At 30.6% G+C, this 24,061-nt stretch overlaps 2 protein-coding genes across 4 annotated transcripts; one reads left to right on the top strand and one right to left on the bottom strand.

The window, feature by feature from the left end:
* Positions 1-4,989: 4,989 nt before the first annotated feature.
* LOC130803937 (protein STAY-GREEN homolog, chloroplastic-like) lies at positions 4,990-9,063 on the top strand. Its single transcript, XM_057668171.1, has 4 exons — positions 4,990-5,511; positions 5,641-5,817; positions 6,938-7,105; positions 8,049-9,063. The coding sequence occupies exons 1-4, from the start codon at positions 5,386-5,388 to the stop codon at positions 8,475-8,477; spliced, it is 900 nt and encodes a 299-aa protein (XP_057524154.1). The 5' UTR covers positions 4,990-5,385; the 3' UTR covers positions 8,478-9,063.
* On the bottom strand, positions 7,021-18,367 carry LOC130803936 (B-type cell cycle switch protein ccs52A-like). Of its 3 annotated transcripts, none has more exons than XR_009039957.1 (11): positions 17,391-18,367; positions 16,897-17,019; positions 16,545-16,649; positions 16,224-16,403; positions 15,993-16,055; positions 15,704-15,898; positions 12,048-12,149; positions 11,897-11,959; positions 11,683-11,751; positions 9,537-9,728; positions 7,021-7,161 (listed from the first exon to the last, which is right to left on the bottom strand). XR_009039957.1 is itself a non-coding variant. In XM_057668170.1 (10 exons), the coding sequence occupies exons 1-10, from the start codon at positions 17,925-17,927 to the stop codon at positions 10,716-10,718; spliced, it is 1,491 nt and encodes a 496-aa protein (XP_057524153.1). In that variant the 5' UTR covers positions 17,928-18,367; the 3' UTR covers positions 10,265-10,715. The 3 variants fall into 3 exon arrangements, 1 of the variants encoding a protein (XP_057524153.1); XR_009039958.1 differs by lacking the exon at positions 7,021-7,161 and adding an exon at positions 9,206-9,438; XM_057668170.1 differs by lacking the exons at positions 7,021-7,161; positions 9,537-9,728 and adding an exon at positions 10,265-10,769.
* Between the last annotated feature and the right edge of the window lie 5,694 nt (positions 18,368-24,061).

The raw sequence follows: 24,061 nt of genomic DNA, 5'->3' as shown, positions 1-24,061 counted from the left end.
GAACAAGGTGAACTTGAATTACTTGACATTTCCTAATTAAATTAAAAATATGACTCAATTATCAAATTCAATAAGACAACAATTTCCTAATTGTCAAACAATCTAATTATTCAATTAACATTTAACAATCTAATTATTCAAACTATCAAGTAACAACTTGCAACCAAACAAATTATTCAATTATACAAACAATTTAACTAAATATTTAATCAACTAACAAGTAACAACTTACAACAAACAAATTAACAATGAACTAATGAAGCTATGAAACTATGAAACAATTAAACAAATTAACAATTACAATTACAAATTAACAATTAAATAAGTAATGAAAGCATGAAACTCACAAGTGATGAAGTGTCAGTCGAACTGTCGAAGTATGGAATTGAAGAGGAAGAGGAAGCTGGAAGCCTGGAAGCGTGACAAGCGTCGAACTGTCGAAGGCTCGAAGCGACGAACTACGAAGCAACTTGGCTTGCCTTGCAGTCTTGCGGACTGCCGGACTGGACGAGGAAGGAGCCGTCGTCGGAGAGCAAGGAGCAGCGCCGCGGTGGGCCACTCACCACTGGGCCGGTGGAGATTTGGAGAAGGAAGAGGCTAGAGAGAGAGAGTAATTGTGTAATTGTTTAGGGTTTGTTTTTGTTTTTGGGTTTTCCTCTTTCTTCTCCAGCAGTCACGCTTCTTTCTTTTTTTTATTTATTTTTTTTAAATCAGATTGGGGGGTCCACTGCCCCCACTTGACCCTAGCTGGGTCCGCCCCTGCTCTTATGTCATGTCAAGAATACTCGTGTAATTGACTCGAAAACACTAATAATAATACTCCCTCCTATTCAACCTATTAGTCCCAATTACTTTTTTCACATTTCTGAAGACATTATAAACCTTAATATCTCTATTTATGCTTAATTAAAAATTATAAAAATTTAATATTAATAATTCTTGCATTAAAACAAATTAACTAAAATTCTACTTAATTATGTTTTAACTTATAGATTAAATGGGACTAATAGAAAGGATAGGAGGGAGTAATAAGAAAAAGAAGAATAAGAATATCAATATTTATAGTGTTTCACTTTTACAAATAGATAACTTGATATTGGTTTTTTTTTTTTTTAAATGATTTGATACTGGTTGATTCTCAACAATAACAAACTCTTTTCTAAATAGGATTAGAGAGAAATTAATACTCCATCCGTTTATAATTAAGTGCTGCATATTTTTTTTGAATTGTCTCAAATTAGTTGCTCTAAATTATTACAAAAATCTTACACAATCCAGACCTATATTAATTAAAAGAAAATAGTCGGTCTAATATTAAAAATTATAGTGTATTTAAGTGGGACGACATTGTTTTTAATACTCAACTCTATTAATATAAATTTTTATAATTTTTAATTATGAAAATTTCAAGTGTTAGATTAGTGAATGGGCAAGCACATAAAATTGACATGATAAAAATAAGAGGGAGTATTATGTGTTTAAATGATCATTTAGGATTTTAAATTGATCCATTAAAAAAATTGATTAATTATATGAGTCTATCTCATGGTGAGATAGTCTCATACATACAAGATGATTCGAATTGATTACGAATGTCAAATTTGGCAATGTTTGCTTTAGGTGCAGCACAAACTCTTCTCAAGTTTTCATATATACTTCCAATTTATACGAAAAGTGAGCGAGATTCGAACTCATAACCTCTTATCAATAAACCAAATTATTAAAAAATCTAATATGATGATCAAAACCTAAAAAAAAAATTATACTTCATCTAACAATTTTTAACAAAAAAAAAATCAAGGTGGAACATTGGCTATTTGGAATTTAGGATATGTGAGTTTAGATGTGTTCATCTACGTAATCGGGTTGATTTTGAATTAAGTATTTCTGGTCAGTTTCGCATCAACATTATTTTTCAAGATTTTAAAGTCACTTTGAAGTCGTATCAAAATCAAATACGATTACGATATCGGATAAATATATCGAATCATTAAATTTATTTGGACGTCAGTACGTGAGTTGTATTAATTCAGATATTGTAATATTTCCTGTAAGGGTATTAGTACCCTACATTGTTAAATATGAGCCATGCCTTCATATATGCATGTGTAAAATATGTAGAGTGGCCCCAACCATGTTCGAATTATTGTCCTATCGATGATAGGAGGTCGATTTGGGCGTCGATTTGGGTACTGTCAATCTGTCATTGGCTGGTTGCCTATTAAAGGAAAAATTGTCATTTACAAAACATCACCCTGTCCTAGCTATGGACTTAATAACAACAAAATATTACTCCTCTCCCCCTCATTTATCATTATTTTTCATTTTAAATTTTCTCTTGAATTTTATAGTATTGTATTTATTTTTGAATAAATTTATTATTTTCTTCATTTATACATTCTAATCAGCTAATTTTAATTTCATCCTCACATAGTCACACTTTAACCTCTTTTTCTATTTATCATCAATAATAGTACATATCCCACATTTTTTAAAACGTCTCACTTTGTCTTTAATGCTAAACGCTTCTCAAATAAATCTTTTAAATTTTATTTATTCTGTTGCATAAAGTAAAAATATTATTTTAGAGTAACCATATGCTATGTATCCTTTATTCAGTATAATATTTGTTAAAGCAAAAATTATGCAAGATTTTCACAAAATAAATATTATTAAAGTACGGATAAGATGAGAGCAAGATGAGTATTTGTCTTAACGTAATTATATGTAATAAACATGAACCATTGCCAGAGTTGACATTTACATGATTTTTTTATCTCAATATTATCTAAAAATTCTAGTTAAGGAAATAAACACAAATTTTTTTTGCAATTTATGATTGGTTATTTTATTAATTAAAAAATATATAACACGTCTATATATTCATTATGTCTCACCATGAGACATAGCCAAACAAACAACTCATTTTATGATCTAATTAATCACTTTAAATGATAAGTAATCATTATAAAATTACTATAAAAAGTGATCAGTTAAGACTGTAAAAATTATCACCTTTTAAAAATATAATTGATCACTTAAAGATCATAGTAAGTAATTAAGTTAAATCAATAAAAATAATACAGTCTGACCGTAAAATCATTTCATTAACTTTAATTTTGATTACGAACCCTTATCTCGGATCCCTTTCTTTTGAATCTCTTTCTTCCAATTTCTTTGTAATGGAGACACAAAGTAGAGTAGGAGTAGCTTACAAGCCTTAGCATATAATCTTTTGCCTGTGGGCACCTTCTTTGTTTTTTTGAGAAATCTTTTTTTGTTGTTAGTTCATGTTTACCTTGTCAATTACTAAATATTTAAATGTGATAATGTTTTAAAATATCTTAAATATTTATCTTTGTCAACAAAAAAAATTGAGTAGTTGCTTCAATTGGAAATAAACTACTTCCACTACAAACAAGAATTTAAATCTTTAAACGTTTTCAAGACTTGTATAAAATGACTAAAAAATCATCATATAACCAATAAATTAAATTGTAATACAAGTCATAATTATCAAAATATTTGTAAATTAATTACTCACTAGCTAAAACTATAACTCAATGTTTAAAATAGATTTTTAATGATTAAAACTAATATTCAGTGTTTATAATTGATTTTTACTAACTAAAAACTAATTATAGCTAATTTTAACTTATTAAAACTAATCTTTTAACTAATTTTTAAGGTGAACTAAAAAATAGTCATACTTACAATATGTTCTAAAATTGTTGAGTTTTTGTTTTAATTGCAGTAATTAAGACAACACATTAGTACATTGAGAGGAAGTGATGTTGAGGGTCATCACTCTTTTGGTCCTGAATTAGCCATATATCTTGAGTCTTTGACAATTTCACTTTTATAATTTTAATTGTTTTTGTCTTACATCTCACAACCAGTCATCGGAATTAATATATTAGGGGAACCAAACAGTTGGAACACTATTATAGTTGATGATCATCACATAACAAATATTATATAATATACTAGATAGTACCCGTGCGATCCACGACTTTATCAAATTTTCTAATGCATGGTTTCACTCTGCAAGAACTCCGACTCATTCTCTTGAAGCTCATCCTCGTTATCATAAATAATTTGCTTGCCGCAAAATGACCCGGCCCAATAGGGAAATCCCAATTCATTGGGCCTTTTGATACAATCAAATAAAAAGCCCCAGCGGTTCCGCTGAAAAAGAGGCTAATAACCGATATATGTTTGCTCATTCTGCCTATCTATCCTTTCTTAGACAGAAAAGCAAGCTAATGTGGTTAAAGGATGGTGATGCTAATACAAGATTCTTTCATGCTAGTATTAGACTGAGACAGTGTCATAGTAGCATTCTTTCAATTGAGAATTTGAATGGTGTAATTGTTAATCAGCCTGAAGATGAGGCTAATGCTTTTGTAGATATTTATATATTATAGTTATATTTCGTTTCACTCTAAACAGTTGTATACATTGCGTACATTATATCATATTTTGAATAAAAGAGCAAATGGTTCGTATCCTAAGTACAATACAAAATTATAATTTTTTTAATAAAAAATAACATATCAATTTTTGTTAACAAAAATAACTATTAAATTAATTTATAGAAGTATTAAATATTATTACTATTAATAACACACTTCAACATCAAACATAAATACATAGAAATATGTAAAATTATTTTATTAGTTTAAACAATAAAGATAATTTTTTCTCATGTACAAGTGACTTATATAAAGATAGTCACAACCTAACTCATATTAAAATTAATCATTGCATTTAAGTAACCAAGGTCCAAGAGTATAAAAAAAAAACGAATCCTAAAATACAAATTTAATAAAATTAGTGTATTAAACTGCGTAAAAAAACAAACATTACAAAGAAATTGGAACGGAAGTAGTATCTAATAAGGACCCTATATTTGTAGCCACATAACAAATGTATTTCTTTTTATATTCAAATTTTTACTTATTTCAAGGAAACCTTTTTCCGCATTTCACTCTCTATAAAAAAGTATATAAAAACCCGAGATAAGATTTTCCTCCAATCCAATAAAAAAAATCGAGTTTTATTTCGGTTAGAATAATAATGGCTTAAACAAATAAACTTCAAAAAAAGTCCTCCAATTATTGGAAAGGAAAAGACCCAGATGGGTGAATCAACAGTAAACACGCATTTTCTTTTTCTCTGTTCCTTGTTTCAAAAGTAGAAATAAACTAAGCCTTACTTCCAAGTATTCTCCAAGACTTACGACTTAGTATCCACTATCCAGTTACGGCTAAGTTAAGCAACCCTATAATTAAGTCTTCAAAGCAAGTATCTTTCCCTTTCTTCGACTCTATTCTTCCACATATACCCCAAATCCTACATTCTTCTCTTTATTAAAAATCAGTAATGATGGGCACTTTAACTGCCTCTATGTTGATCCCATCAAAGCTTAATAAACCTTCAATTCATGATCATAATCTCTCTCTAATTCCTTCTAGAAGCAGCAGATACCCTTTCAAGAGAACCCAACCTGTATTCCCTCTTTTTCTCTGCTAAATCTTGTATTTAAATGGGTTTTTATTTTTATTTTATAATTTTTCTGGGTTTTTTAAGAAATTGTTCCTATAATTTATGGATGAATGAATGATGATTGATGATCAGGTGATGAGATTGTTTGGGCCAGCAATATTTGAAGCATCAAAATTGAAGGTATTGTTTTTGGGATTGGATAATGAAGAAAAACACCCACCAAAGTTACCAAGAACTTATACTCTTACGCATAGTGATATCACCGCCAAGCTCACTTTGGCCGTCTCTCAAACTATAAACAACTCTCAGGTAACATTAGCCTTGACTAGGCTCTGTATTTTCATATGTACACTTTTTGGTTTCAATAATTATAACATTTGACTTTTTACCGATACTCCTTCCGTTTTTTAATGTTCTTTCCGTTTAGAATATTCTATTTTAAACAGAGAAATTTAATTAAGTATTTTAAGACATGAAGATGATAAAATATATAATAATTCCTAATCAATCACCGTAATTTGTAAATCATCATAAAAAGATAAAAAAAATAATAATAATAAAATAAACAAAACATAAATTAAAATAATAATAATAATAAAATAAACAAAACATAAATTAAAATAAAAAAACTCTCATCCTATTAAATCCTACCATATAAGGGTGTTTTGTTAACTTCACAAATGACCGTTATTTACTAATACTTTCTCATAAGATATATCCATGTGAGATTTTATTAGATTCGTTTTAATGTATACTTTTTTATCATATATTTTTATAATTTTTTATAATGCGTATTTAGAGACATTGAGGCTTGAAAGTTGCTTTAAAAAAACTATGTAAAAAATAAATGGAAAGAATAAAAAAGAACAAGGAAGTATGTTCTTTCGCTATTGAATTATGTATATCTAAAAATTATAAAAATTAATATTATCAAAATATTTTATTAACAAGAACTATAAAAAATTAATCATTATATATAAAATAAACTTGAATGATACAATAATTGTAATGCGGAGTAAGTAATTAGCAGAAACTAAATGTTATGCAACTTATAAATACAATTGAATTTTATCTTTTGTTATCCACCAATTTGTTTGATGGATTTATATTCCTCCCCTTCTATGGAAATTGCAAACATTTACCTTAACAACTTGTTTGGTTGTTTTGGGTAATATAGGTGGGAATGATAACATAAAAATTGTGTGATTTTAGTAAAAAATCTATTTACATTTTTTATGGTTATGTTTGTTATACATTAATCATAAATCATTTAACCGAAATACGGTCTCAAGGTCTCAAATAAGAGTAGCCGTTTTGGTTTTAGCCTTGTGGCTTATGTTAATTTAAGTAATTACAATTATAATAATAATAATTATTTGCAAGGGTGTTAATATGATATGGGTGTTTAAATTAATAATAAAAAATGCAGTTACAAGGATGGGCAAACAAATTTTACAGAGATGAGGTAGTAGCAGAGTGGAAGAAAGTGAAAGGAAAGATGTCATTGCATGTACATTGTCATATATGTGGTGGTCATTTCTTCTTAGAGTTGTGCGCTCCTCTGCGTTACTACATCTTTTACAAGGAACTCCCTGTGGTACGTATCCTTCATCCATACCTTCTTCTCATGCTCCCTTTTAATCTGCGCCACGCCTGAAATGAGGGTTAGATAAAATTGAAACTCATGACCTAATTGACTGCTACTCAATAATTGGACTTGTGAAAATTAGGGATGCTTTTTACAATGTCTTGACTACAAAATTGAATTATAAACATATAATGTTAAACACATACATTACATTACCCCAATGTTATTAAATGGCTCCAACGTTATGTGGAATTTAAGGGTCGGATATATGCAATCTTACCCTTGTTAGTGATTAGACTAACAAAGGTTGATGTTGTTTCCGATAACCTTTGATAGCAAATATCATGTGCAACTTTCACATAAAAAGTGCACATGATTTATAGTCATTTTAATATAGTCTATTATAATCCAAAATTAAAATTCTATAAATCTTTGACTCCAACAAAATAAGGGTCATATTAACACATAAAAGTACTAGATCTTTTTATTAATATTTGTGGTGATCTTCAAGCCTAAATTTGGTAAACAGGAACATGTGATATGCCTATTAGTTAATAGGTTGAGACTGTATACATTTGGGTGGGGTTCAAAAATCAAATATCTATTACTGTATATAATATATTTTAGGGTCTAACCATCAACTTAAACAATACTAACATATTTTTTAAATGGATAGAAAAATGGGTCATGGTGAGAGTTCTATGTCTATCCCATAGAATATGTTATATACTCTAACATAATACATGGATACAACAATGGGTAATGGGCCATGGGCATGGGAAGCCCGAAGCTCTAGTTTTGTATCTTTTTTAAAGGCCGGTACCCACTAATCTCTATTCAACAATACATCGGGTTGGATTTTTAGATCCGGTGTGTTGAATTTGATTTTTCTTTTTCGCGTTTATTTTGGATTTTAATGAAATACATGATTAAGGTGTGTTGAAATGGACAGGTACTGAATGCATTTGTACATGGAGACGAAAAACTGTTCAACAACTACCCAGAACTACAAGAAGCTTCAGTATGGGTGTATTTTCATTCAAGTATTCCAAAATTCAACAAAGTAGAGTGTTGGGGCCCACTTAAAGAAGCAATGGACCCTACATCGAAAACTAAGATGATGACGATGAAAAATCAGCAACAGGAAATTCAAGACGTAAATGATCAAGAACGAGAACGAGAACGAGAAGAAAACGAAGAAAAAAAAAATTGTAAAATAAAATGGGAAATGATAGAGCCTTGCACGGAACCATGTAGATGTTGTTATCCACCTACTAGTTTGATTCCGTGGACTCCTTCACACTCAATAACTGATGCAGATAACCAAATTCTTAAGCTTCCTGGTAGTGATTTGTCAATTCCTTCATCTGGGTCCCGCTAAATATACTCCTATTTCATTAATCTTCATTTAATTTGTATATATATATATATATATATGGTAATTTTATAATTAATTAGTAGTAATTAGTAATTAGTATTTAGTACCAAGAATTTGGTGGGTTGATCAAGCTTACTTCATTATATGTCCTTTTGATTTTGCTGCACAATTCGGAAAAAGTTCTGTCGAAAGGGAAGTATATGTTTGTGTTAATATCAAACATACCCTTGATTAAGGGGTTAATGTTTTAGGGATTATGGATTTCATTTCTTTCTTTAGTGTGCATATATTTAATTTTTCATAAGAAATTTAGGAAGTGATCATATGCAATCATATAGGATTTTAATTTCATCAAGTTTGAATATGTATGTAGTTTTCTGCTGTCAAGTTTGATTGATGTGAAATCCAATTTGATAGTTAAGGGTGTTGATTATCCAATGCAATCAGGGGCGGATTCTGGGCTCAAACTTCTTAGGTGCATATATCATCAAATTTCTTATTATTTATTCGTACTAACCCAAATCTTATTATACAAAAATTTGACGAGATTGTCGCAAGTTAAGACGAAGTGTAGGCTGGCCTATTTTACGTGCGTGTAACAACATTTTATCTGGACATTTATCAATTTTGACCTTAAAGGTATCAATTTTTAAAATTGATACCTTTAAGGTCAAAATTGATACTTTTAAAGATCAAAATTGAAAAATACCTAAAAAATTAAAAAAAATGCTCAAATTATTTCATTTGCAAATTGGACCGGCCCAAATTGACGGTCTCGTCCAAGACTAACTGATCTTATTATTAATCACAATTCCATTATTTACACCAATAACACTTTCAATATCTCCTAAGAAAGCGCTTTTTCCCTTAAACTCATTACTTTTCAATAATTTCATAACTTAAGGCAAAATCCTTTTCCTCAAATCTCCTACTCTTCCACCCAAATTTGCACCATTAATGGTTCCTAAGGTTAATAAATAATAATAAGTAAATCAGTAAATGTGTAAAGAGAATTGATGTTTTAAATCAAGAAACCTAATTTTTGGGATCTCAAAATCATACCTGAAGTTGGACTCAAATTAAGAAGGTAGTGTAGCCTTGTAGTCGATTCAGCAGCCAGCGTTCAGCGCGGAAGATTGAGGCAGCGGCTTGAGCAGCAAAGGAAATGCATTTGGTTCTTGGGTTCTAGGGTTTGTTGTTGCTGAAGGAAACTCATTTGTAAGATTTGTCGTTGCTGAAGAAAGTCGCGTATGGCTGTGCAAATGAAGCAACTATCAAAAAAAAAAATTGACCATGGAAGGCACGAGCCACCATGCGCCCCCAAGTAAATCCGTCCTTGAATTTAATATTACGGAAATCAGAATTCAATTCAATACGAGAAACTAATATCATGTCATGTTTTTGTTTAAACAAGTCTTATATCACAAAATTAGAACATAATATAACCATAGAAGTGAAAGAAAAAATCAAGTTAATCCATCTTAATGCAAACAAAAAACGTCAATAAAGTGTTTCAAATTCTGTTTACGGACCATTTCTGTACACAAGGTTCACAAAGTGGTACGAGACAAAGTTTCAGGTTTCACGCTTCAATAATCCGATCCCAGTATACATATATATATAGTACTCGTGTGGTTGCGGATGGCTTATCACTTCAATTTCGTAACTACATAGGTATTTTAACGCTAACAAGTATATTACAGCAAAGAAACTTATGTCTTTCAATCGTGAATCTCCGCCCTTAGACATGAACAACAATAATATAGGAAAAAGAAAGGAAAACGGATGCGTAACGAGAAAATGAGAACAAAGATAGAAGAGGGATGATCGTTCTATTTACAAAAACAATTGAATAACTAACACCGTGATCTACAGGCTACAGCAATTTGTGCCGCTATAAACAGTTTATTTTTCTGTATTCTGTAGCAATGGAGTTAGCAAGGGTGTAACTCCGTAACTCCGATTTCTATACATGTAACTAAACAACATATAATAGCGATTTCCCCAAACTATGGTACAAAAATTCTTAGTCCCCACTTGCTCGAGATGTGAGATGAGTATGGCAGTCGGTCTAGCAAGCTTCCAAGTATGTTGTAAGGCTTGCCGGAGGTGGACAATTTTGTCGTCACTCTCCGTTTCTCGTGGAACCTCGTATTGAGACTTCAAGAGATGAGTGAACTTTTGTTGCTTATTAAATACATTGTTTTCACTTTCAACGAAAAGAAGAAAAATGTGTAGATGTCACCGGATTTGAGCTCTTCCAAGTGAAAGAAATCCAAGCTCACTGTCGGTGTTCTGCGTGTATAATAAGGTCTTGTTAAGATATAGCAAAAGAGAGCAGAAACATCAACATGCAAAGTTCTCGAAAGGCATGATAGAAGATTAAGGTGCTACGATATTGGCAATGCAGTAACAATAGAAGAATCGGACGTGGCAGAAATTATCTCCTCTCATCCCCTCGAAACCAAAACCAACTTTAATTACCACCACGAGTCTAGAATCATCCACATGATCGTTATTACTAAGATCATCATCATCTACCGCCAAAATACCACAAAAACGACCTACAACAATCGCTGAGATACTAGACACCATAATAATCCAAAATTCAATGCATCACGTATTAAAACAATACAATCCCATACATCATGAGATTTTCATTAACCTAAAATACCATCATGTTGCATCCTTTAAAATATGGCTCGCCCATATTTACTAATAATACAATCTTAATAAGAGCATATAAAGCTCTAAATACCATCAAAAGAAATCCATGTACTTCTAGGAAACACCATTAACATAGTTTTTAGTATTAAATGGTAATGGAAAGTGTAATTTTGGTAGGAAAAGCCCTTGACAAGTCTAATGGTTATGTTTATTCTACTTTATCATCTCATTTTCTTCACAAAATGCATTCTAATGCATTACCATTTAGAGAGGTATTATTAGGTGGTAATGGAAAATTATGAAAAAAAAACTTTTCTATGATTAAAGTTCATTATCATGGGAATGGTATGGTACATTTTATGAAAACTACACTACAAAGCGTCCTCATTACTACCATAGGTACCAACTTACAAATGATAAAAAATGACTTGAGTAGCATATCCGGTCAATAAGTATAGGGCTGAAAACTATATAGTTCCACTTGTCATGTGTGAACACACAAAAAAAAAAAAATACATTTGACATAGAGTACATAACTAACCTGAGACTTTGAAGAAGGGAAGACATTCCAAAATCTAAGTGTTTCATCTCCTGCTCCAGTTACAATGGTCTGCATAAACCCATCATTAAGTGTCAGAAAAAATATAATAATCCATGAAATTGCACTGATAACCTTTTACATACATCAACTCAAAGAGAAGAAAAAAGAGGGGGTGTGGGTTTTAATATTAAAGTGACAAATAATGAAAAGTTACCTGTCCATCTGGTGAAACTGCAAGATAGAGAACCCTATATGAATGTCCAGTAAGAGTTGCTAACTGTTGTACAAGAAAAAGAGACGTTAGAAAAAAAAAACAAATGATTTTTAATAAAATAAGTTTCTGACCGTAGCATGATATATAATACCTTGGACATGCTAGGATATTTCCAAACAATTATTTGATTTTGGGAGTATCCATGGGTGCTGACAAGTTCATTTACATTTTTTGACCAAGCAAGATTGCAAACCTGCAGTAGAAATAAGATCAATCTATCAGAAGTGCACAATCCAAGATCAGACTTTAATGCACATATTGTTAAAAACTTTGAAGAATAAATGAGAAATTGTTATTGTATAATAAAATTTATGTATAAGAAGGCTAAAGGTCATCAAAGAAATAAGAGAGTAACAAATTCCAATCTCGGTGATCTTGGGTTCAATTCCAACAGTAATTTCTCATTGATTCTTTAGTGAGGTTGCGTATGCAACCCCAAGTATACAGCTAGCCACTGCTTGTTTATGGTTATGGTTCATCCTCAAAAAAAAAAAAAAGAACCAAGTGAATTCATGTGCGTACAATAGAAGGAATGGCGAGCAGCATTGCAAAGTCAGAAGCAAGGTCATCACCATCCCTATCTTCTGTAAATTTGACAACATGGGTCCCTGACGTGAAGAATAAAACAAGTACGTGCATGAGTGTGAACTATCCTAATTAAAATAGCATTCCAATTTGAATGTTTTAATTAGCTTGAAATTAGTATTCTGATTAGATTAGGATTAATTATTCTAGTTAGGTTAGTGGTGTTATATTAGTAGTATAAATACATAGATGTAGAGGAGTAAAATTCAGATGGCGTTGGATTGACTTAAATACAACATTTTTTCAAGCTATTTCTGTCTTTTGGTGAGAGAAGCCAATTGTTTACAAAAACCAATTGATCTTATTGTGAGTGTAGTGAGAAAGATTGTCCAATTGGTATGGTATTGAGTAATCCACCAAGGTGCACTGAAGAGTGACATTTAGTTTAGGGAGTAAACGTTATAAACAGCCCACTTAATCTATTCGTTGTAGCAGATGAGAAATCCTTCATATCTGGATTCGCACTTAAACTAGTCGAGTAATCCTAGTGGACGGTCCATATTTGGTATCGCAACAGATTAAAGGAGCTTCGCAAAGCATTTCATGGGACATTTGAGTTGAAGTACACGCAGTTGCGAAAGAATCTTCAAATTTTGTTCTCGCAAGTAAATTTCAATTTTTTTGTGGTAATTTAATCTCGGTAATTCTTTAGACTTCTTATTGATCTTTTGAAATAGTTAAATTAGCATTACAGAATTTACAGAAGAAAAAAATCATGATTAACATTGCAGGCAAGCATAAGATTATGTATTACGGTGAAGCAAATAAAAATTTGGAAGAGATTTTGAGCAGATAAAAATTGATCCTTTTGCCTGAAAGTTGTAACTTTTGTTGCTAATTTGGTATTTTATTAAGAAATTTAATATTAGTGGAAATGATTTTGTAATTGGGTTCAATATATTTGAAGTAGCTACAGTCAAACAATAGGCGACATTCTTGCTATTTTCAAGTGGATCTTACTCAGATATTCTGGGCAAGACTGATTGTATAGCATTCCTAGGAAGGTTCGAATTGTTTAGAGCAGTGCTTTCTGTGTTCACAAACAACAAAGCCGATTCAGAGTCGGTTGAAAACAGCATGTGTGTTTCCTTACTTTGGTTTCAGCGGGTTATAATGGTATATTGTTGTAGTTCGTGTGGGAGTTAGGACACGATAAATTGTATCCTTGGTCTTGTACTATTGGTAGAAGTCTAATTGGACTTTTCCAAAGAAAGAATTTCCGCGAGTCGAATCAACTTCGGAAATGGTTCTTGAGATTATGAAGCATCTTGATGCAATTCAGAAAACGTTTAGCTGAGGTTTATGGAAATAGTTGCTAATGAATAGATTTTCAAAGAGGTTCCTAAAGATGTTACTGTTGAGCTCAAGGAAGTTGCGCAAGATGGTGTGTATTAGCTCTAAAAGCATTAAAATATGTTGTCCTAGAAATTAAATTAAATGCAGATGAAAAACCTAATCGGTGTACTACGATTTTTGATATGTTTTTTGATCCACCAACGTTCATCCCTAGTTACTTATTGCTTGAAAACATAGTTAGGGAATATTTTGAAGCTTCTATGCCATTATTAAAGGGTCGGAACTTGGAGAAATGCACAAGGACTCTCAAGCTCAATGCCTAAAGGTTTGAAGTCTTTGAAGACTTTCCAATGAAAGCTGAATTAATAAAAAATGGGTTGCTTCTTGAATCTCATATTGTTGGCATCTTCGTAACAAAACTCAAGTAAGATTTTTTCTTACGAAAGGGAGTGTGCCAAATAATCATATAGATGCAAAAGGTCTAGGTCCAACATACGGATTGTTGAATATCAATGGTATATTTAACTTATGGGTATGGTTCATTCTCCATATAAAGAACTTATGAGTTTAAGTGTGTACGATGGAAGGAATGGTGAGAAGCATAATAAGCCAAGAGCATTGCAAGCACCACACAGCTTGCAAGTTGATGTATGATCCGTGGACTATCCTAAACAGATTAGTATTCTAAGTTCATTTTCTAATTAGGTTACAATCAGTATTCTAATTAGATTAGAATAGAATTACTTCTTCTGGTTTAATTAAAATTAACTTATACATGTCAATTGTCAACTAACTCTCTCAATAAGCTCTTTTACCAAACACTATTTTAGCTTATTTGACTAAATGAATCAAATAACAAGTTCAACCAGCCAAAAATCCTCCAACCAGCTCATTAACATAACACCCCCGATATCTTCAATTGATGTCTCCAAAAGATAACCCCATTCATAGCTAAGACAAAATGTCCTCACATCCTCACATTTTCTCATAATTCGTATCTCCATCCTCACATTTTCCAAAGTTCATCTCTCCTTCAAACTTTCTCTTACTTTACCTCTCTGCACTCTGCCAACTACCAATTTCCATGCAAATTCCTTATGTACAAATGCTTGAAGGGAGTAATATGTCATTTAAAATCTTTCACCAAAAACTAATATATGAAATCTACAACCTTAAGATTGAAACCCACTACTACTATTCACATAATTGTTTACAGAAGAAAGACTATTGGATCCTTCACGCTATTCACCAAGACCAAAAAAAAAAAAAAAACACACACATAACCATGAAAAAACTAATGAACAATCTTTTACAAGCTGACGTTTTAAAGGAAGTGGCATCCATAGCTCCTTATTGACAACAAATGAGGTCAGTAACTAGGAAATCTCTAACTAAAACAGTCATCACAATCAACCACCCTCTGTTTAAAAAACCCCAAACATAAAACATCATGGTGTCTATAAGAGGAGTTTTACGTTGCCAATCTATTATACGTATGTCCTCTTAGAGCTTCTCTAATCTTTTGTATACAGCAAAACTCGAGTAATCCTACAATAATCTACAATGTAATGCCTGGAGGCTTGGTGACGTCTCATAATAGAGCTATCTAAAGTAAATGTGAAAAGGATGTATAATTTTCACCAATGATCTGAAGTGCAACTGGGAAAAAATGGCTATTGCTAAATACTTTTAAAACATTAGCACTACAGAGAAGTTTCACAACTCAAAACATTTCATATATAATGTTATGAAGAGAAGAAAGCCCGAATCCAAGAATACATATTAAGAAGCAGGGCACAGATAGGAAGGCAAAGAATTAACTTAAAATTTACTAATAGAGGACGCAAGCAAATGTGAAAAACAAACCTGACTACCAGTGTCCATGCATCCCAACTGTGAATTAGTAGTTGTATTCCAAAAACGGATGCATCGATCGGCAGTACCACCTCCGGACGCCAGAAGCCCGTGTAGATGGGGAGACCAAGCAATTGCTTTTACCGCCGCTGTATGCTCTGAGTACTTTAATACAGGTTGAGTTGAATGTTGGTTCCACACAAATAGCTGAAGGGAAAAAGGCATTATAGATGTAAATATGTAATTCAACAAACAACGTGAAAGTAATTGTGACACGACACAAGAAACATAAGAGACTCACTCTGTTGTCATTCCCTCCTGATGCTAGCTCACGATTGTCATATGACCACTTGAGGCCACAAACCTATTAAAACAAGTAGCTTATCAGCTCCATTACAAAAACTAAACGATGGACTTCAAATTGCCTTTTTTTTAGATATAAAAACATCTAAGACTCCAAGACAAATTATAAAGAATGAATATCTAAGAGAGAAACAAAACCTGAATAACAATGAAGCTGTAAAATACAAACCTCTGACTTGTGTCCAGTTAATTTGCTGACATAATCATCCTGAGCTCGTATATCCCTAAGGAATATATTCTTATCTCGGCTACCAGAAGACAATACAGATGAACTCCATGCCAATGCACCCACACGGAATCGATGACCCTCCATAGTTCGAACCCTTTTACAGCGTGAAGCATCCCAAATCTGGATAAGCATTTCCACATATCAATGCCACTATTCCGTTACACAAAGCAATCTATATAGACTATATTGTAATTAGGTTAAAAGCAATTATAATATATGGAATGGAAACAATACTATTCAGTTAAAGCAAGCATTAATTACATGGACTTTTCCATTGTTTGAACCAACAGCCAGATGAGTCCCTCGTTGAGCCCATCCAACGGAACAAACACTGTCATCAATCCCCAAATCACACAATTTAGTCACCTGCACATACAGTCATTCGAATTATGGCGACAAGCCGACAAACAATATCAGTGTAGACCTAAAAAGAAAACCTCCAAGGAAAACCTATACATAGATATCAACAAGCTTAAACCAAATATCCTAACAAACAAAATCATTCTTAATAGAAAAACTACAAAACTTCACCAAAATCCAAATCAATATATCCCATATTGGCCCCAAACAAATAAAACATCTTTTAGAAGAGATCAAAATTTTAACAACATACCTTGCTACTGCAAGCGTTCCACAAATAAACACAATTGCCTAATCCCACAGCAAGTACATTGTGTGAAGACCAATCTACCAAGTTCAAATAAAAATCATCCTGCAATGCTGGGGCATCCAATACCTAATACAGAAAATCATCAAAATCCAACATTATCAAACACAAGATCAACATATACCCAAACAAACTCCCAACCCAAGAAATAAATTCCAATAAATCTCACCAACTAGAATACAACAATCAAAGATCCAAATTCTTGAACAGCTACCTTTTCAATTCCTAAACTACCAGTATTTGAACAGTCAGACAAAAAAAACACCCAAGAAAGAAACTTTCCGTCAAATTCAAGTCAATTTCTATCCCCAAATCATATATTGCCTCACAATTGGACAAAATTAACCCATACCCAAATCCAATTAACAATTTTTAAGTCAATCAAACAATGAATAATACAAAAAAGAAACAACTATAATTCAACAAAAAAGAAATTTTACCTTATACGGTGATCTGGGTACTTTCCTTGGAGTCTTAACCGGGCTATAACTAACACCCGGAAGAGCATCATCGGGACCAAAAGGCATCAACGACGGCAATGCCCGTTTTGTTTCGGATTTAAACCGGAAAATATTTCGATTAGGTGGGCCTTTGTCAGGCGTACCCGGGAAGAAACACCCAGCATCAGGCCCAAAAAGGGCGGCCCGAAGAAGGGTGGTATAAGTACTATTAGAATCTTCCCGAACCCCATCGGATTGCTTAATACTCTTAGGAGAAGAATGAGAAGGACTAACATTGAAAAGAGAAAAATTAGAAGAACTTCTAGAAGGAATAAATCTATCACTCAAAATTGTTCTTGAAGGAGATGGATAGTGATGAGAATTGATCATACGATCGATGATTTTAGATGGAGTAGCGGGACCCTCATCAATTTTATCAAAATTAAGGGAAGGACGAGCAATTTTTGATGGGTAATTGATAAGAAATGATGATTTTGAAGATTGTAATGGAGGAGAAGAATTGAGATCTTCCTCCATTGATGAAAAAAAAAAAGATGTAGATTTAGATTGATAGAAGGAAATTAGATGGGGATTTAAGGGAAGAAAACAAGATCTACACCATGTGAGGAAGAGTTGGTAAGAGAAAAGAAAATACAGGGAAGAAAAATGGAATTTTCACCTATGCAATTTGTCGACTGACTGTTAATTTTTCCCGGGAAAATTAGGGTTCTTTGATGAGGGTATAACTATGCTTTGCGGGAATTTTTTTACATTTGGGGATTTTTTTATTATTATTTTGCATTTGGGGATTTTGAAAAATTAGTGTATTTAGGGATGAAATGGGGCCCTTTTGATCAACAAAGTCTATTTAGTGACTTGTAGAGAACTTTTGGATTTAAAATTATTTGTATTTTTGGATTGTTTGAGGAATTGTCCAAATAAAAACTTTCTTAATTTGAGTTTACTTTTGCTTTGAGTGGAGATTAAAGAAAAAGGGAGATGATAGGTTGCCATATTTATAAGATTTTATCAAAATTTCTAAATGATGAATGTTGGTTGCTGTTTGTATTGTTTATAAAAGTACTTGTCATGTAATGGATGAGTGATAGTAGCAATTGTATGTAATGGATGAGTGATAGTGGCAAGATTGAGATAGGTTTAGTTTGCATTGGCTATATGATAAAGTTATTGTACGCTGGTCTGGTAATTTTAAGTATATAAATGATTATTTCAATTTTTTTATTGTCTGAATTATTGTTTATTCTAGAATAATTTAAACTTAAAAAGAGTATCTTTTTAAAATGATGTCATTTAAAATGTTAATCAATGAACTACTTGTTGTTTTACATATAAGGTATTGATTTCTTTCTTTTATTTTTGTCCACTAGGAATGATTACGAGCTTGAGATCCATTTGGACTCACCTTGAAACAAATTTCAATTAGGGTCTAAATCGCGTTTTGTAGAATTCAATGAATCATAATCGAGTTTGAATCCAATAAAAATAATTACATTTGATTTAGGCTCTTGGTTTTGAAAGATAAATCCAATACATGTTTGACCTGAATCCTCCCATGACCCATATAAGATTCATTTTAATCCATACACGATCTATATACATGTTTTAGATCATTTTGACGTTGGAGGCGTTAAACCCTATGGTTCTAAGCAAGTGTCCAAATCTTCTAATCTTTATGGGTTAGAGTTCGCATCTAAGTCAACTCAAAATAAACGAATCTAAAGATAGTTGAACCTAACAATCCAATTTATGTTGTTTATCATCTTTTCATTATTTAACTCCTAAAATGGCTATTAAACCTCATAATCTAGCATCACAAACACCAAGTAATAGGTAACTACTAATGGTGACCGCAAAAAATCAATAAGTGTTATTTATTAAGCATTTTATCCTCACTTATATACATTCCCAGAACTTTTCAAAAAATAATTTATTTCAAGCACACTTAGTTGTAGAGTTTATAACAAATGAGTTATCTTGAAAAGAAGATAAATCAGGTTGATATTGACTATACTAACTACTATATTCATTTTGAGACCCCTTTGATGTTGAAACTTGAAAAATATTAAGATTAACCCAAAGTAAAAAAATTATACTAATTAATCTATTTAATTTCTTAAAAAAATGGGTACATCTAAAGCAAAATACATAGATTTTGATGAGAAATTATGTGATTTCTAGAGAGCAAATAATAGAAGTAACATTAAAAATGAAAATAACACATTTCACATTAATGAAAATAATGGGTTACTTCAACTTTCACGATTGAACTAGATTGTAATGAGAACTACATTTAGTAATGTGGCATGTACCTTGTATCTAGATGTATTTGGAAAATAAAAAAATTGAGATTCCAAAAAAAACTACTCCAAGAAAAGTTAATTATTACTAGTAGTTAGCATCTTATTCCTAATTTATTTTAATACTATTTGGCGAGGGCAAGTATGTCATTATACTTATTTATTACTCTCCCTCCGTTCTTTTTTATCTTTTACTTTGGGTTTTTCACACATATTAAGGAAGATAGAATCTTTGGATTTTAGTAGGTATTATTTTAATTAAATAGTAGTGTGAAGTAATGATTGTATTGGAAGTATGAGGTTGTAGTGGGTATTATTTAATTAAATAGTAGTGTAAAATAATGATTGTATTGAAAGTATGAGAAAGAAAATAATTATAAATAAAAGAAAATGGATACATTAAAAGAAAAAGAGGGAGATTTAAGGGGTAACAAAGTGGGATAAAAACTTTTTAAAAATAGAAAGTATTTTAAAGTGGAAAAACTTTTGAGACCCGTTATAGTAATGTGGAAGATCAAAAAAGAACGAAAGGAGTACATTTTGCCAATTAATCCCTTCTATCTATCTATACAATATAATATACTCCCTCATATTCATCTTAAGTGTTTTATTACTTAAAATTTTAAATGTGCAGTTTTAAATGTGAAATTTTCCAATAAAAAATTTAAAAAATTATTTAGAATATTTTACTGATTTTATAATAATGTCAAATTTTAATTAACCATGAATAATCTTATGTTAAGGTCACCTACCCAAAAAAATGTTGCCCAAATGATTTCTGTGGGTTAATTATCAAAAAAAAAAAATACAAAACTATTGAAATTAATTTAGAGGTAAAATAAACAACCAAAAAACAATGACTTGTTTAATTTTTTTTTTCTTATTTCTTGTTTTCATATTTTGCTAATTTAATATATATATATATTTTTTGCAAAATATAATTTTTTACCAATCATTGGTTATCTAGATGTTCTCTTACCAAACAACCCTTATATTAAAATTGTTCATGATTATTAATTAAAAATTGAAATTATTTTTAAAAAATTAGTAAAAAAAAATTTAATTATGTGAAGAATTTTTCTTAAATAATTTACCTATGACCTGATATATCATTACTTAAAAGAAAAATAGCATAAATCATCTAAAGTGGAAGACAACACATTGAAAATTGTTTCATTCCCTAAAAAAGAAAGCATGTGAAATATGAATGACGCCACCCTCCCCCTTGAGACACGATTATAATAACACTAACATTTTGGGTAGAAAAACATGGTCCCAATTTGCTTTTTGCCATCAAATGCAATTCTATATACAGTTCATACTTAAGAGTCATGACGATAAAATAGCCAAGACAAAGAAAAGAGCTAATCTTGTGAATTGTGAAACATCGTCTCACCTCAAAACCAGAAAGTATATATATATGAATTAATAATTTATGTTAGTTAGATTATTTAACTTATATATGATGAGGCGCATCTCATAATAAAATATTTGATATGTTTCTAATCGTATAATATAAAAACATCTTATATAATTATGAATTTTACACATGTGGTAGGGTTTATTTAATTTTTTTCTAGTTGCCCGATCCTAGTACAACTTATTTTTTGTTTTGCAGGTGATTTTTCCAACATTATCTTGGTGCTACTCATCTCTCATTTCCAATGCTCTCACTACTTGGGGATTTAATTCGATTGCGCACATTTGTCCTACTCTCTTCCTTGAGGGGGTATGGGTACGATATATATGTCCACTACCTCTTCTCATGTACCTTGACTTTAGTGCGTGACATTGGGCTGATGACCAAGACGAAGATCAAGACATATGGCAGACAACGTTGTATAAATGGTATTTTATAAATTCTATCACTTTTAAAAAGTCACCCTTTTTTTAATTATATGAAATGAAATGTCGTTTATGATACGTCTATATTTATAATGATAATTATAATATAAAAAATCCTTCTCTTTTATTTTTTCAAACACCCAATAAAATTTAAAATCGACCTTCATATAAGACGTATTTCTTTCATTTTACCCAGGATCCTAACGGAGTAGTAATAAAGAGAAAGAAATTGGAAAATTCATGGGGACGAGAATTTATGATCATATTCATACTCATTTGACTTTATTTTTATTGTTTTGCATAGCTAACACATTCTTGTTGAGTATACATAGGAGCTGGAAGAATTGAGGTCAATTGCCACTTTGCCAGCTGAGTCCTGTCTTCATTGATCAAGACTAGAAAATTCTATAGTCCAACTATTAGAAAATAATATCTATCGTGTTTTGTAGTTAACAACTTTTTGTAATAAGGTTATATATTCTCTCTTATAAAGTCAACTATATTTTACAATTTACTTCACTTTTAATCACAAAATATAATCTAAAATGGTGCTATAAATGAGTTGGATTAAGGAGCATTTCTTATAATGTATGCTAGAATAATATTTCATAACATAAAAATTAAATCTTCTTTCAATTGGAGGGCATGTACCAATTTTAAATATAGATCTTAAATTCGACTCTCATCTAGTTCTTCTTATTAATGGGTAAAATCCTGACAATATCCTATTGAGAGGAAATATACTATCCCTTCCGTCTTTTCTTGTATTGTCTCATTTAGTTTGATACACGTATTAATTTACTTATTTAAGTTTTAATATTTGTAACATAATTTAAAATTTTAAAAAAATAATATTATCATACTAATAATTTTTGCATGGAGTGAATCAACAAATAAGATCTCACTTATGTTTTAACTTATGAAATATAAAATACAACTTAAAAATGATTGGTAAATATAATCGAACATAAAAACAATATTGATATGAATATAGGAATTAACTAAATATAAAAAAAAGTTAAAATGCAATGGATTATCGTAATAAAAAGTTTAAAGTGCTGAAGAAAGAGGGGCAGTGATAATCAAACTCATAATCTAACTTGGAGAAAGTGTTACTTGCTTTAACTACAATTAGGGAAGGTTTTGAGCATGTTTAACATGTTAGATTGCACAAAGCCTTAAAACATTAGAAATTTCAATATTATATTATATAGTATATGTTAAGTATTTAAAGTACAAAGTTATTAGAAAAATATCACGATTTTTGAAATTGCAATAAATTTTTAAAAATTTATTTTGTGAATTTTAACCCCCAACTTTGATTACAACAAGACATGATAGTCCACCCCCAAGTTTTGAATAAAGTTGATGGTTGAACCTTGATAGGTGATAGCTTGCAACATACTCTTTTTTAAGGTACGTAGTACGCGAAAGGCAAAGGCCCAAAAGTATCGCAATTAAAAAGTAATATGTAAGCCATGACGGAACTTGCTCCTTTTTCCCCTCTTCTTTATTGCATTGTATAATATGCTTATAGAAACTCATGCGCTTTTTTAACCATTTACATATATAAATATATAATCTTAAAACATAAAATCATATATATATATATATATATATATATATATATATATATATATATATATATATATATATATATATATATATATATATTAACTCTGTAAATAAATGCTAGTCTAAAATACTTCAATGATAAAGATATTAATCAAGATCAAATATCATGTTATTTTTTATTAGCCAATAAATAAGTTTTATTTGACAAACTCTCTTTAATTGTAACACTAAGATTTCAAAGCTTTTTAGTATGATGTATAATGTCATTTTTCATTAGCCAATAAATAAATTTCATTTGACAAATTCTCTTTAGTTGTAACACTTGGAATTTTTAAGTTTTTTAGTATAATGTATGATTATATACTCTCTTTGTTTCTTAAAGACGTTCTAATTTGCTATTTTTGGGTGTTATATTTGTTGTTTCCATAAAAAATATTACTATTTATATCACAAATTTTGGACAAATATAACCTTATTCATCTTCATTTTAAAATTTTTATAATGTTTATGATCTCCACATATCTTCTACTAACTTCATTTTAACATTTTTTTTATTTTTTATAGTCTCCATATGTTTCCCACTAACTTTATAAAAATATTTTTTTTAGTTTTGGTCCCGATAATTTTTCCACTAACTTTCTTTTCATATTTTTTAATGTTTATATACCTTACGTTTCTTCCATCAAATCTATTATTCAATTTAAATAATACTCTATTCGTTTCTTAAGGAAGTTCTCACAAGGAATTTTCACGGTAATTAAGAAAAATATAATTTTATTGAATGATAAATTTGATATAGGAAAAGCGAAACCATTCATTAACATTAAAAAATATATTTAAAAGTTAGTGAAAAAATATAGGGACCACAAATAATAAAAAATATAATTATTTAATGAGAAATATGTGGAACATAAGAAATATAAAAATGTTAAA

The sequence above is a fragment of the Amaranthus tricolor genome, chromosome 17, assembly GCF_026212465.1.
Source record: "Amaranthus tricolor cultivar Red isolate AtriRed21 chromosome 17, ASM2621246v1, whole genome shotgun sequence".
Taxonomy (NCBI): domain Eukaryota; kingdom Viridiplantae; phylum Streptophyta; class Magnoliopsida; order Caryophyllales; family Amaranthaceae; genus Amaranthus; species Amaranthus tricolor.
The sequence above is the reverse complement of the archived record's forward strand: the minus strand, read 5'-3'. Positions and strand labels throughout refer to the sequence as shown.